Source organism: Triticum dicoccoides, chromosome 2B (genome assembly GCF_002162155.2).
Source record: "Triticum dicoccoides isolate Atlit2015 ecotype Zavitan chromosome 2B, WEW_v2.0, whole genome shotgun sequence".
Taxonomy (NCBI): domain Eukaryota; kingdom Viridiplantae; phylum Streptophyta; class Magnoliopsida; order Poales; family Poaceae; genus Triticum; species Triticum dicoccoides.
This window is the reverse complement of record NC_041383.1, coordinates 164,177,147-164,191,993: the sequence shown is the minus strand read 5'-3', so window position 1 is coordinate 164,191,993 and position 14,847 is coordinate 164,177,147. Positions and strand designations below refer to the sequence as shown.

The following is a 14,847-nucleotide window of genomic DNA, read 5'->3' as shown; positions in this document are numbered from 1 at the left end:
ACGTATCTACTTGAGCTCCCTACAACGCAATTATACAAGTCTGTCTTGTACATGTAGACGGTAGACTAGAGTACAGCAGCTCTAGTACTGTACAACCCCAGAGCATATACGTCTGAGCTTTCTGAAAATCTGAGTCATACATGCATGTAGACCACAGAGGACAAGCAGTGCATGTACACATGGTGCAGACTTTGGTATATGATCTTGAAAATTAAGGGATATACTTGTCTTGAGAAGAAAACGAGGTTAATCTAATCGATTGCTTCTTCTGCTGTTGCTGCAAGTAGGCACATTGGATTCTTCTACTTAGGATTGGTGTACTGGTAATTACCAGCTGATTAACTAAAAGTGTGTGGCAGGACAGCATATGTTGCTGCTCCTTTTCCCTATAAAGACAGGCACCATCTTTCTCTACCATGTCCAAGACAGACATTCTTTTGGTAGATAAGTTACAGTATATGGAGTCTACAGGCTTTTAGAAATCTCCTCATCTTTGGAGGGCTTTGGGCAATATGCAAATGCATGCATGATTCTCCTTGATCCAAGCTGGACCCACAGGGTTCTGAAAGCTGGCAACTTCTGATGATTCCAATTAGCTTTTTCTCACCTTTCTCGCCCTGCTCCTCTCACTACTACTACTCCCGGCTGCTTTTGCCTGTGGAGATCTAAATCTTTGCATCAGAATCTAGCGAGACATATGTATGTGTCAAAGGAGCTTGCTAGGACAATCATTGCTTGCAACATTCCTCCATCACTTGGTTAATTCCCTGCATATGCACTTGCCTAGCCCCTGGACCTGAACCTGTTCTCTTTTGTGCTTCAGAGAAGCATCCCATGTTAGTGCTTGCTGCTGCTCCTGCTATATGTTGGCATTTCCGGTATTACCCTTTGGGGTGCCATTTACTTGCCTTTGCGATTAGTTAGGACTGTTTTCTACTCTGCTATTCAATACTAGGACCAGCTTTAGTGGTTAGCATAGAACTGTACACATCTCTTCAAAAAATAATCCATATATCATGGCCTAGATCACTGTAAAAACACTCTTTGGTGTAATCCATATATGTGCAGATTGAGCTGAGTCTTTTTCAGAAGAAAATAAACCAAGGTGAGAAGTATGATTAATTCACTGACCCTTATATATGCTAGTAAACCAGGCCATGATATTTGTGCATTGCAGCACGTCCAAGATGAAGATCTGGAAATGCGTGCTTCAAGGAGCTCGACAGAAACATTCACATCGTGAGGACCATGCGATCAGGCTGCTACCTCAGTTTGCAGTAAAAAATTGCATCCGTTTGGGACCAGCTTCTCAACTAGCACTAGCAGCAACTGCGGCGGTGAATGTTGTGGCTTTTAATCCACTTCCGTAAGCAGGCAAGCCTGAAACATCTCAGAGCCGTCCAGGGCTCATTACGCGATGGAACCACCACCGCGTTTATTATATCATAGTGAGTGCAGAATCTTCATCTACCCCCCTTTCCAGATATACTATACCACATGAACTCTGACTTATTGATACAAGTGCTCTGAAAATGCTTCTTTTCCACCTCAATAAATTGTGGCTCAAACAGGTATTGCTTGCTTTAAATGGTCTTGTATCCTTCTTAAAACATGCTCCTACATCTGTATATCACTTACTGTCCATTTTGCTGAAGCTGAAGCATGCCTGCACATTTTTAATTCTGTCATGATCTTCTCCCCAGGGGCTACCAACTGGACTTCAGCACGATTCAATACATGTTCTTTTTCTTAAACCATGAGTTAATTGAGTCCATACATGTTTCTTTGACTGGTAGCGGTTGGCGCCCTTAAAGCTGAGCTTGCATAGGAGGTACTACCTATCTGCCAGTACTCTTTTGACACATACTATTAGTTTGCTCTTATTTCCAGCTCACCTTTTACCAGCACACTGTGATATATTCCTCTAGGGTAAAAGGAGAGTGAGTGGCCGATGCCAAGACAGGCATGATTAGATTCGGCGAGAGCAGGCACGAAATGGCTAGCAAGCTCTATGCATGGGGCATGGCCGTAGGAACAGTAAAAAAACTTTTCTTTCCGTTGTACCGCATGGATGGATGGATGCATCATGCATGCAGGAGGCCAGATCGGCCAAACAGTAAATACACACACAAGCACAAGCACAAGCAGCAGCAATGCTGGGCAAACATATGAAACTGTTGGCTTGTGCGACCAGAGAAGAGAGGAGAAGGGAAGAGGAGGCATCGGCGCATGTGACACCATGTGGGGAGCAACAGGAGACCGGGCAGGCATCGAGAGCCCCCGGCCATGCACTTGTGACCCTGCTGGCTGGCCGGCCGGCTGAGAAGAGATATATACACCAGTACCATACTATGATACTAGTCACCAGAGAGAGATGAGAGAGAAAGGGACAGCAGTATCATGGTGAAGTGTGGTGTGTAAGAGAGAGAAAGAGAGGATGATACACTGCACTGCCCTGGAGTCCTGGACTGGACTGCAATACGCGCGCCCCACATGCCATGCAGTGCTGCACATTGGTAGCTAGGATGCGCAAGCTCGAGTTTAAATGAGAGGAGAGAGAGGGGGGAGAGAGGGAGATGGAGATTGGAAGCTTCACGGATGTGAGCCCTGGCGTCCACTCACGTGTGCAGTGCACGAGGTTGGACGCATGCCCTGCTCCCTTGCGACCGCCCATGACGCAGAGCCATGCACGGGCAGGGATGGGCTTGATTGTTCCGGCCACCTCGCGCTGTGCAGTCACCGGCTGCCTGCTTGCCTGCGTCGTCAAAGCCGTAGGAGATGGCCGATGACGCCGTGCAAAAATGACTTGATCCATCCTCTTCATGCACCCATTCATGCATGCTGCTCCTTTTCATCCATGAGCGATATAGCAAACTACTAGTAGAAGGTTTCAGTTCATGGCTTCATGCTGTGATGCTTTAGCTTAGATCAAGGTAGCTTAAATGTTTGAAAGGTCAGTGGAAGCCAAGTTTAATGCTCTGCATCTAAGCTGTTCATGTCTGGAAAAGGCCCTCTATGTACACAATACCTGGTTAGATCATGCACGGCCGGCATTAGTTTATCAAGGTGTAGAAACATCTAAATCTAGCGTTCAGAGGCATCACCCCCACCCACACACCCCACGGCAGAACATGACAGAGGAGAGATGTGTGCATGCACATGTGTAAGTCCTTGGGGAGGGAAAAGCTATACAGACGAGTGGTGGTAAATCACATCTTTACAGCCCTCCTTTATGTGCATGCACAGATGAGATCGACTTTAATCAGTTTCCACCTTAATGCTCTGACCTCTGCCTGACCCCCTCCCCTCTTCCTCTCATCTTTCTCTCCCCTTGAGAATGAAAAAGAGGGAAATGTTCTCTGAAAAGCTTCCTTTGTCTATCAACCTCCCCATCTTTGGAGTGTCTTTTCCCCTGCTTTTCCATTTTCCTAGATAAAAGAGCTCTTGTGCATGCATAGATGTGGTGAAAGAAGAATCAAACCTTTTGTCCGCGAATGCAACCACGGCAAAAGACGCGATCCATCTCTGCACCCATGCATCTGCCTTGCCTGCCCAGTTAGCTCTAGTTCTAGCGTACCATGCATTAGTGTTGTAGTAGCGACTAGTGACTACTACTAGTAACTAGCTAGCCTAGTACGTACGTACAGCAGTACACACCAAGGGACAAACATACAAACATGCCTAATAAGAAACCTGGAAAGATGTACTAGCTGTGGACCTACGTAGCGCACACATGCATGGCTGAGATCTATGCATCTAGTATGTGCCAGTACCGTGCTGTACATAACCATTCAAGTCTAATCTAATCTATCTATGTGCGCAGAGCTAGGTTATAGGACAGCATAAACGTCTAGATCTCTCTTTAATCGAGTGCATCTAATTGATTGTCTAATCCTTCACAAGGCTTATTGCAGGTTTGTGAGTGGCAATCATGCTAGAGTCCAAGATGCAGCTGTTTTCTATGCGGCCTAGAGAGCCGGGACTGAGAAGGCAAGCAGAGGCAGGGCATACACACCACGTCCCCTCTTTCTTTTTGATCACATGAGCTCTATGCCTGTAGATTGGGCAAAGAACAAGCGGCTCCACGATCTTTTGCAAAGGTGCTGCCATCTCCACCGAGTATTATATACGCCCTCATTATTCTAGTAGCATCCTCTCTCAGTTCATTTGCACGAATACAGATGGTGTTGTTTAACATGCAGACAAGAGCGTCGCAGCAAATCGCATGCAGGCTCGTTTAATTAAGCGCCATACACAGTATCTTTTGCATGCAACAATGCATTGATATGATAAAGAACTGTATGGTTTCAGAGGAATCTTGGAACGACAGACATTTGTGGAACACGATATTGTCTAGAAAACTGGTTTTTAACGGCATCTAGCATATGTGTGCATGGTGTCATCAAGATGATGATGAGATAATGTGGGCCTGATCTAGAGAAGAACCATGGCATTCTTTTTCTTTGTTTCACATCTCACTTGTCTCTACATTGTACTGCATACATCTCTCTCTTTTTTTTTGAGGGGTTGTACATGCATATCTTAAATATGAAATGTGACGATCTCTCTCTCTCTCATCAGCTTTTTCTCGCTCTTGCTCCCTTGATTATTTAATACATATTTCCCAGTCAAAGATAGATCTAGACCTGGCCACAAATGCAGTGGGCCACATGTGAGGGATGGGAAAGGTCATGTGATGTACTCATAAAATGTCTACTGCAAACACATCATCAGAGCACAGCTTGTCATATATGGAACAGAATCTTCCATAATATTCAAACTCCATAGCCAATCTCTACATCACTGCCACACTATAAAGCAAATATATAGTTTTATCATACATTCATGCATGCTTTTGCCTCTAGGCCTCATCATCTACTCCCTTCAGTCCTACCAGCATGCTATGACTCGCTTCTTGCTAGTTTTATATCAGTTCTTTCCCCTGTTGTGGAGTATTTTCCTTTTCTTTCTTTCTTGGTACTCAAAGCTACAGGCTATGACGCTACATACATTTGATGCATACTCATATATAGCTAGGGCCGTACCCCAGCAGGGTACTGCACTAGTCTGGCTACAGATATGTAGCGCTGCCTCCTGTTTTGATGCATATGCATATGTTGCTTGCAGCTGGTGGCATCTCGACGAGTACCTGCATGCCAAAACCCTAAGCTAGCTAGCAGGCAGCAACTGCATCTATATCTGTGAATCGACCACTACCACCACCTGCAGGGCAGCCCTGGGCTGGATCTTGGGCAAGTTTGACCGAGCCAAACTGGTGATTGTTGATTCACTGCTTTACTTCGCTTGGAGAAAGGGGTGTACCACCCTGGACGGAAGTGAGGAGCGTGCACAAATCCAGCTAAACCCTGCGCGCAGAGCGATCTGATCTCACGACCCACTATGGCTCAGACCTCAGAAGCCTTAAGGTTTTACTCGCAGCTGGCTGGTCAGTGGTCTGGCCACTGTGCGCACACATAGGCGGCAGCAGCTCATGATGCTCGCTCTGCTCATCGGGAGTGAGGAGGAAGAAGAAGTTTTGGTTCTGTTCCTTTGAATGCTGCATGCGGTTGAAAAGATGGGGTAGAGGAATGTTTGTTTGCTTGCACATTGATACTGGTGGCATTAATGGAAGCCGCAGCAGCAGCCTTGCTGCATATGCTGCGTCCATCGCCCGGCTCCTGCAAGCGAGAGGCCGGCCGGCCAGTGTGGCAGCGGCAGGGGTGGTGATGATGGAGGTAGCGGCGATGGAAAATGAAGTTGCATCAAAAGTGGATCCCTCCCAGCGAGCCCGGCAGCGAGCTCAGATGTGCATTGTTATTGTTACCAGTACTCGCTCGCTTGCTCACTCACCAGTCGCCTGTACGTATATTTACTCCTCTCCCTCCCCCTCTCTCTCTAGACATGTTGGCTCTCTGGTTTTCTTTGCTTGCTGTGTGTGCGTGTGGCGTGGAAGTCACGGGCCTGCGTCGAGAGGTGCAAGTCACCAGGCACAGCGCAGGGAAAGTATCTTTGGCTGTTTCGCAACTAGACATGTGTACATGTCTGCGGCGTGCAGGGCTGTGCATTTGCATGGGGTGAGAGAGAGAGAGAGAGGGAGGGAGAGGAAGAAGAGGGAGAAGAACAATTTGGTCACTAAATACCACGAGGATACCGGCCGTCCGTGCGGTACAATCTCCCTTCTCTTCTCTTCTTTTTCCACATCCTCATCCTCTTGCATCGCAGCAGCAGAGCTACCTTTACTTTTCCTTACTTTTCTTTTCTTTCCTCTCACTTTTCTGACCAATAATAATATATTATTTCATGTTCGATCAGCCCGTGCCCGCCTGCTGCCGCTCCATGGATCGATCCAGCTTTACTGCAAAATGTTCTCCTGTTCCATCGTGTCATCACATCCATCGCCGCCGTACATCCAACGGAGACTTTGGTTTTGGAGCCATCCGTTGAACGGGCCATCGATTTAATGCCCATCCATCTACTCTCATATCTGCATCCATCTCATGTACACATCCATCTTGGTCCTTTCCTGCTCCTTTCATCAATTTGTGCAGTTGCATGCAAAATTATTATCTTCGCAGAAAAAATATAGAAAGTTGTTGCATGTAAATTTCTGCAGCTTCAGTAATTACCTTGTATCAAGATAGTAGGACACTAGCCGTAGAACCCTTCAGAATTACCTCTGGGAATTTCACAACAAGTAACAGCAAGAGCCAAGAGAGAGAACCTTGCACTGTTTGACTAGTCTTCCTTTGTACACCTTGGCCATGGCGCCTTGTCTCGCCAAAAAAAGAAGATAGAATTGATGTGGGTCTGAGAAAACTATCCTTGATCATTTGCACTGCATTTTTGGAGGAAACGACCACATGCATACAAGTTTTTGCTGAGATCTGAACATCTGATCAGTGTGCATGATCCTTACAAAGCTGATGCTGCACATTGACCAGTACTATGACTCAACTAAGCACATTAGGACTGTAGCAAAGCTGCATATGCTAATTCAGTTGCAACATCGACCCTTCCTTGTGATTTCCTTCCAGCACCACCTTGGCTTGAACACTCTGAAGCACATCCACGTATACAAGCAGCACTGCTGATGCACAGATATCGATGCGTACGCATATATAATGATGAGAGGTGGGAGGGGTCGGCTCTGCTGATCTAGTGGTACTACTAGTAGCCTAGCTAGAGAGCGAAAGAGAGAAGGAAAGAGGGCGGTCCATCCAGGCAGCAGCTGCGCGCGTGACCCACACGAGAATATTTGGAGGCGTTCGTGGGCGTGGGGGCGTGTCATGTGTGTGTGTGTTTATGTGTGTGAGTGCGAGACAGTGAGACTGGAGATATAGCTAAAGAGGGGCAGCCTTTCTTTCTTCCTCCCCCCTCCCCCCTCACTCTCCCTCTCTTCTTCCTCCTCCCTGGGCTTAAGCTTATATTGCTGCTCCTTCTTCTTCTCCACCCACCTTGAGTGACCGAGTCCCTGAGCTACTAGGTAGAAGCAGCGGGGTGTACGTACGTGTGGTTGAGAAGGCCATGGCTTTCCTTGTGGAGAGGTGCGGGGAGATGGTGGTGTCCATGGAGATGGGCTCGGGGGCGCCAGGGGCGCACGGTGGCGGCGGCATCGCTGGGAAGCCGGTGCCGGCGCCGTTCCTGACCAAGACGTACCAGCTGGTGGACGACCCCTGCACCGACCACATCGTGTCGTGGGGGGAGGACGACGCCACCTTCGTCGTCTGGAGGCCGCCTGAGTTCGCCCGGGACCTCCTCCCTAACTACTTCAAGCACAACAACTTCTCCAGCTTCGTCCGGCAGCTCAACACCTATGTATGTTACTACTCATTATCTGCTGCCCCTTACACCACACATGCATCATATGCACACCTACGCATGCATGTTTAGTCCAGCAAGTCTGCTCTTTGTTCGATTTGCTTCGTTAATTAATCTTCCCCCGGTTTGCTAGTTAGGGCGTCCATGGCGTGTACATGTATATGTGTGGGATGTGTTCATGTTCATTACAAGTTTTGTTTGGTTTGGTATTTTAATTTGGTCAAAGCAATGGTGCATGCATGGATGGCCTTCCATCCATCCATCCATTGTTTCCTAGAACGTGACAAGCTAGATGCAAAAGTTAATGCTCCTCTTTTCACAGATTTTGTTTGCGAGGTGCATGGGAAAAGGGCTGTATATGGGTGTGATTGTGACATTCCAACAAGATTATTAGTTCCTTGCTTCCTGGTTTGTGACAAGCAGCTGTCGAATAGATCAAGCTGTAGCTAGAACGCGTCCATCACCCACTGTTCGTTTGTTGAATGAAATTTGATTTGATTTAATTTAATCTAATCTATGCCCTCTCCATTTCTTACTACTTTGGTCTTGCTTTGGTGACGATTCATGCAAGCTGGACGATTTTTCGGCTAATCAGTTAGTTCATCAGTTTTCTGTCAAGATGTATATATGTATGATAAGCGAGGACCGTTTTGTTTCTATTTGCACATTTGGTTTCTTCTTTTAAAGCATGAGTTAACTAGCACTTGCCATATGCTTCTCTTCTGTCACTTGGATAGCAAAAAAACAAGTGCACAAACTAATGCGGATGCATACTAAGAAGTGGAGTTTGTACTCAGAAGCTTGTACACACTCTCCCAACATTGCCGCACCACTCTCCACTGTCAATCATTGGGGGAAGATTGACACTATACACAGGTCGGATTTATGTATGTAGAGCTATGCCCTACGTATATACCATGCAATGCATTGCCACACCACACTACATGACATGACTACTATACGTGCAATAGCAACACTGAATATTCAGCTGCCATGTCATGTATCTCTCCCTGATGATCTCAAAGAAAACACAGTAACTATTAGGTATTGATTTTTAACTAGCTATAAGAACAGTCTGATTGAATTTTTTTTGTTCACTTGGCATTGCGGTTTGCTGCAGGGATTCAGGAAGATAGTGGCCGACAGATGGGAGTTCGCCAACGAGTTCTTCAGGAAGGGAGCAAAACACCTCCTGGCCGAGATCCACCGGAGGAAGTCGTCGCAGCCGCCTCCGCCATCGATGGTGCCACACCAGGCCGCGTACCACCACCACTACCACCTCGGCAACACCTTCTCGCCGCCGCCGCCTCCACCGCCGGCGGCTCATCATCATCACCATCACCCGGTGTACCAGCACTTCCATGAAGAGCCAGCCGCTGCGGCCGCGTCGCACGGTGGAGGCAACGGCGGCGGCGACTTCCTGGCGGCCCTGTCGGAGGACAACCGCCAGCTGCGGCGGCACAACTCGCTGCTGCTGTCGGAGCTGGCGCACATGAAGAAGCTCTACAACGACATCATCTACTTCCTGCAGAACCACGTGGCGCCCGTCACGAGCCCCTCGTCGGCCGCGTCGCAGCGGCACCTGCCGCTCCCAGGCGCCGGTGCGGGGGTCGCCGCGTCCAACTCGTGCAGGCTGCTAGAGCTGGACATGGACGTGGACCGGAACTCGCCGGCGGCTGAGGAGGACGACACGGTGAAGCTGTTCGGCGTGGCGCTGCACCACGGCAAGAAGAAGCGGGCGCACCGCGAGGAGCGCGGCGACGTCGTCCATGATCTCGGAAGCGAGGTCTAGGCTACTACGCCGGCGATCTCGCCCTCGATCGGTCGTGTACATAGAGAGGAGAGAGGAGTAGCTGTAGCTCGCTCGCTAGCTAGCTAGGTAGCTTTGCAGGCTTGGTTTCTTTTTGCGCGGGTGCTGGTCGATTTGTGTGAGAGATGAGTTAGGATCAATGAGGTCATCGAGTAGTCTGCGAGATGAGTTAGGAACGTAGGATCAATCAGGTCGCGAGTAGTTTGCTGCTTGCCAAGCCCTTGCACCATTCTTCATGATATGTTCTTTGCTGCCTTTGCCCCCATGCATGCACGAGGGCCTGCTATGTTGCTGATGCAAAAACTGGTTGCTCAATGCTATTTAAGTGCGAAGTGTCTATTTCTCTTCTTTCTCTCATGACACGGGAATAGAAAAAAGTAGAAGATGAGTTGTGCCATATCCTCTTCAATTCAGTATGATTGAAAAGGTAGTACATAAATTTTCTTCAAAAAATATTTGACATGGAGACGCCACATGAAAAACAAAGGAACGACAAATTTGAGTTGACACAAATTTTGCCCCAAAATAGTGTGTAAAGGAATCAGTAGGAATTTTCCGTAAGGATTCCAATCCTGCGAGCCTGACAACACACAGGGATAATTTTGAAGGATGCAAATCCTCCAAAAATTATGTGAAATTCCTTTGAATCAAAGAAGCCCACGGAGTGTCAACATACGAGCCTACAATTTTCATATGAGGGGCTGAGATAAGCCTAATTTGAACAAAAACAAGACAATCTATGCCCTCCCAAATTTTTAAAATTTTGCACACATGTATTGGAGAACGCAGTTTGATGGACAATCTTGTTGTGTGAGATTAAGGAATACCTCAACTCACTGTGAACTAGCTATTCCAACATATTTTTATGCTCTATTATTAAATTTACATTTACGTAAGCTAGCTATATACATTTATTAGTGTGATGGATAATTTTTTTTATAAATATCTAGGTGTCACATACAAATTATACAAGCTTATGAAGGAAATAGCAGATTTATCATAGAAAACTGTTATCTATTCTCAGCTCTTTTTGCAAGAAAACTTTCGATCTATTCATCAATTGTCATGGTAGTATAAAGAACATCAGAAGTAAAAGTTACATCCAGGTCCGTAGACCATCTAGCGATGACTACAACCACTGAAGCAAGCCGGTGCACTGTAATGGGGCCTAATAGAATTCCGTACCGAAATGATGGATTCTATCGGGATTTATCCGTTGAAGGAACAAGGGGCTGTTTGGTTTTGCCTGTGCTAGCCCCACCAATTGGGTGCACCAAATAATTGGCGCAAGAATCTGCCGTCGAAAATTTGCCAACTATTTGGCCCAAAACTAAGGAGAAATAGAGGTGGGCTGGGCGCACCAAAAAATTGGTGCCCATCCAAACGGAAAGCCCAGCCTGATCAACGGCCAATTTTTTGATCGGCATCCGCTCAAAAAGAAGAAAAGCTGAAGGCTCCAATCCAAACGGCCCCTAACTATTTTATTGGCATATTGCAAGAAAAAATTATAATCAAAATCATATACTGTAGGCTGTGAAAAAGGCAAATGCGTCTCACATTTACGGAAAGAGGGAGCAATATAATACCAAGTAAATATATACATGTTCAGATAACATTTTGCAAAAATTGATCAAGTACAAATAACATGGTAACGCAACAAAAGTGTAGTTGTATGATGTAGTGTATTTGTTTTCTTAGCTGACAGATCCAACGGTTCTTACATCAGTATACAACACCAAAAATAAGTCGTAATCTCTCTTCTGTTCCCAACTACAAAGAGAAAATAACAAGGTCCACAGAGTGGAACATATATCTTGTCTGGATATTACAACATATAGCAGGTGGATCAGCAGCTCAGTACAAGCTAGTGTGTGTGTGTAAACAACTGCATGTATCCAAAGATTTTGCCGTGTCTATGTGAGACAATTATGTCTCGTGGTAAGCAGAGCAGGTCATCGTTTCTAACCATTAATGTCAATGACAGATTCACACAGGTCATCTAGTGTAAACTGGTACTTCCCAGACTTTGGTGTTCTTTTTGGGGTCGTCGCAGAGTGCAAGATCACTATCAAGTTCTTTCATTGTCTTCACAAATGTCTTTGCTCCTTGCATGATTAACCTTTCCACCATGAATAACTGGTAATTGTTCTCGATTATTGGCTCCAATATGCTACTGAAGTTAGATGAGTATGCCAACTTGTACCTGTACCCACACAATGAGGAACTCATCATAATCTTAGGCAGCTTGTCTCCTCAAATTAGATGCAAATTTCGTAACTCACCATTATATTGTTAATGGTCAAGTTCCATAGTTAATGCGTAATGATCATGTGCATTATACATGCAGGAGAAAAATAATGAAATAGATCAAACCACAACAATTCCAAGATGGGATGCAGATTACTTAAAAGTACTACAGCTTCTAGTTGAATTACTTAGGAATGGTCAATTCCTTAAGTATATGGAAACAAAAGAAAGGAAAAAAAAATCCTTGATGATCAAGCGAACGCAGTTCAGTCAATCATGGTAAACTATTTACAGAAAACGAACTCTACCATGGTCATATCAGAGATCCTGATCTGTGATGCAAGTAGAGCAGATGGCAAATGGAGTCAGCCTTACCTGTCTGATAGAGGCGAGAAGAAGCCTGGTGTCCTTTCATTTGAAGCAATGAAAAGAGTGCGACCTTTTGGAATCCACTTTGCGATTCTTCTTTTGATGAACTCAGGGCGGGTATCTCTGTCCAGATGAGGATGAAGGCTCCTCTCAACACCAAATCTATCTTTCCTATTCTTCAGTAGGTCACCCCGTCTGACATGAATAGCATCATATTCACCAAGGATCTCTTTTATCTGAAGAGAGCACACCAGTTTAGTGACAGAAGACTGATGTATCACTGAACATACACAAACAGCACATTTTCTCATACTACATGGGATATTATGTTCTGCCTGACCAACTATACACAACCAAAAAAACCAAAGCTTAAGTTTGTTCTACCAAATATCTTTGGCAGAGCAGTCTCTTACAACCACAATAGACTCTGAAGTTCTTTCAAGACAAGCAGGATGCAGCTAGCATATAAACAATTTAATTTGAAGAGAAAGTAGGGACTGCACAAGTAACATCATACCACACCATATTCCAAGAAATAAATGTAGCAAGATGAAGCTCTGGAGGACTGAGAATGCATTTAAACAAAATCGCATGATGCCAATCACTAGTGAGTTAACGGTATATGCAGATACACACTGCTCCCTGCTGAGACATGTGTTCAAACGATATAACGACAAAAGTACACCAAGGGAAGTGCATAGATTTGCTTACTGGAGGATGTGGAAATCCAGAGCTTCTAACTGGGAAATTAGCATGATACACACATGGGTTACTCTCATAACTAAGCGTCAAACTTCAAGGATTTTGGGTTGCAGATTATATTTTTCTTTGGCATCAACAGAATCCACGTGACTTAAGAAATCACCCCAAACAAAAATCAAGAATAAAATTAATTCAGAACAAGCAAGTTAGTGCGATAAAACATATTTTTAATCTGAAGGGAGTAATCAGATCCGATTAAAACATGGGATACATGGCAGAAAATCATTCTAATGAAAATATACCTTACGTGCTGCAACTCTCAGTTTTCTAGCCGGCATAGTTGGCAGAAAAGTGTATGGTAACATCACAGAGGTACGCTTGGTCCGATCCTTGCACTCCATAAACCTGAACTGTAATGATGATTAAGGTCTATTCTTTAAGTTTAGACATAACATATAACTTAGGTTTGGTGTGGTCGCTAGAACTTGAGGCCATCTGAAAATAACAATTAAAGAACATAAAGACCCTGATGGAGTTGCATTCTCACCAAGCAAGAGGACTTGCAGTGCGGTTTACAAGAAGAGCATCTGAGTAAAGTGGATTAAATTTGAGTTCATCTCTGCTAACTCCTTGCACATGCGCTACGTCTCCTTCTCCTAGTTTTGTACTTCTCGACACTATCCCATACCATGAACGCGGATTGTCCAAAACAACAGGTACAGTTTTCGATATGAGGTCTATATCATATAAGGATTCCATTGCACAATAACTCGTTTCCCATCTGCAAAAACACCACAGATTCAATTTCCTATTCAATTGGGCAAAACAATGCTACAGGCAGACATAAGTGCTTAAGAAGCAAGACCTTGGATTTGAAGTTGCGTTGCTTGAATCAATTATCCCCTTTGTGTTGTGCACTGAACTAAGGCACATTCTTGAGGGCATGACAAATATTCTGCAGAGAAACCACAATGCAGTGTCATTGCACATTAGCATATCGGTCTATCCTGACCCACATTACACACAGCATTTGCACCAATTTGCCTCCTAAAAATGGATCATCCTTTGCAATTTGGAAGCATAATCTACAAAAAATTCACCGCCGGGGTACCCATTCCCATTTCATGAAGCCTAGAACCACCTTGCCACCACACAGCGGGCCGCAGGAAGCGACGAGAACGAGAACGAGATTGATTTGTTACCTGTCGAGGAAGAGGGCCTCCTCGAGGGCGCAGCGGAGGCTGGACTCCTGGTGGCCGAGGCCGGCGCAGGAGCTGCAGTGCTTGCCGGGGCAGTCGATGCGGGCGCCCCAGTAGAGGTACTTGCGGCTGCTCTCCCGCTTGTCGACGCTCCTGGGCTGGAACCCCAGGTAGGAGAACGAGTGGGTGAATGAGAGGATGCAGAGGATGGAGAGGACCGCTCCGGTGATGACAGCGGCGAGGATTGCCCTCGCGGTGGGCAGCGGCAGCGGGCTCCGCCGGCTGTGGCCGCCGGTGATCCGGTAGGGGATCGCCATGGGAGGGGGGGACCGACAGAGCGATAGAGGGGCAAGGTTGTGCGCAAATGTCTATTTTTTTCTATTCTTCTTCGAAGTATTGGAAAGCGAGTAAGGAATCAATCTCTCAAGTGGGCCATGTTGCTTACGATGACGGGCCACTGGGCTAAAATATCCTTTGTGGGTGGACTGAGATTTCCTCAGGTGCTCCCTGAAAAAACGGGCGCGCCTATATCTCGCCTTCAGCGAGTCTGAAGAGCGATCTGGGCCGGCCCACGAGGGCGGGAGGCCACAGCCTCTTTTTTCTTCTTTTACCTTTTCTGTTTTCTTTTATATTTTTCTTTATATTTTAAAATATTCTCTCTGTTCTCTATCTACCTCTCTCTCTCTCTCTCTCTCTCTCTAT

General features: G+C 45.9%; 2 protein-coding genes across 3 annotated transcripts; one reads left to right on the top strand and one right to left on the bottom strand.

The window, feature by feature from the left end:
- Nucleotides 1-7,233: 7,233 nt before the first annotated feature.
- LOC119362782 (heat stress transcription factor B-4b-like) lies at nucleotides 7,234-9,965 on the top strand. The gene is made up of 2 exons (XM_037628043.1): nucleotides 7,234-7,815; nucleotides 8,939-9,965. The coding sequence occupies exons 1-2, from the start codon at nucleotides 7,525-7,527 to the stop codon at nucleotides 9,608-9,610; spliced, it is 963 nt and encodes a 320-aa protein (XP_037483940.1). The 5' UTR covers nucleotides 7,234-7,524; the 3' UTR covers nucleotides 9,611-9,965.
- A 1,331-nt stretch (nucleotides 9,966-11,296) lies between these two features.
- Nucleotides 11,297-14,499, bottom strand: LOC119362781. Of its 2 annotated transcripts, XM_037628041.1 has the most exons (6): nucleotides 14,149-14,499; nucleotides 13,812-13,901; nucleotides 13,494-13,727; nucleotides 13,249-13,351; nucleotides 12,251-12,480; nucleotides 11,297-11,831 (listed from the first exon to the last, which is right to left on the bottom strand). In XM_037628041.1, exons 1-6 carry the CDS (start codon nucleotides 14,460-14,462, stop codon nucleotides 11,624-11,626), a joined length of 1,179 nt encoding a protein of 392 aa, XP_037483938.1. In that variant the 5' UTR covers nucleotides 14,463-14,499; the 3' UTR covers nucleotides 11,297-11,623. The 2 variants fall into 2 exon arrangements, with proteins under 2 accessions (XP_037483938.1, XP_037483939.1); XM_037628042.1 differs by lacking the exons at nucleotides 13,812-13,901; nucleotides 14,149-14,499 and having other exon boundaries at nucleotides 13,249-13,356; nucleotides 13,494-13,614.
- Between the last annotated feature and the right edge of the window lie 348 nt (nucleotides 14,500-14,847).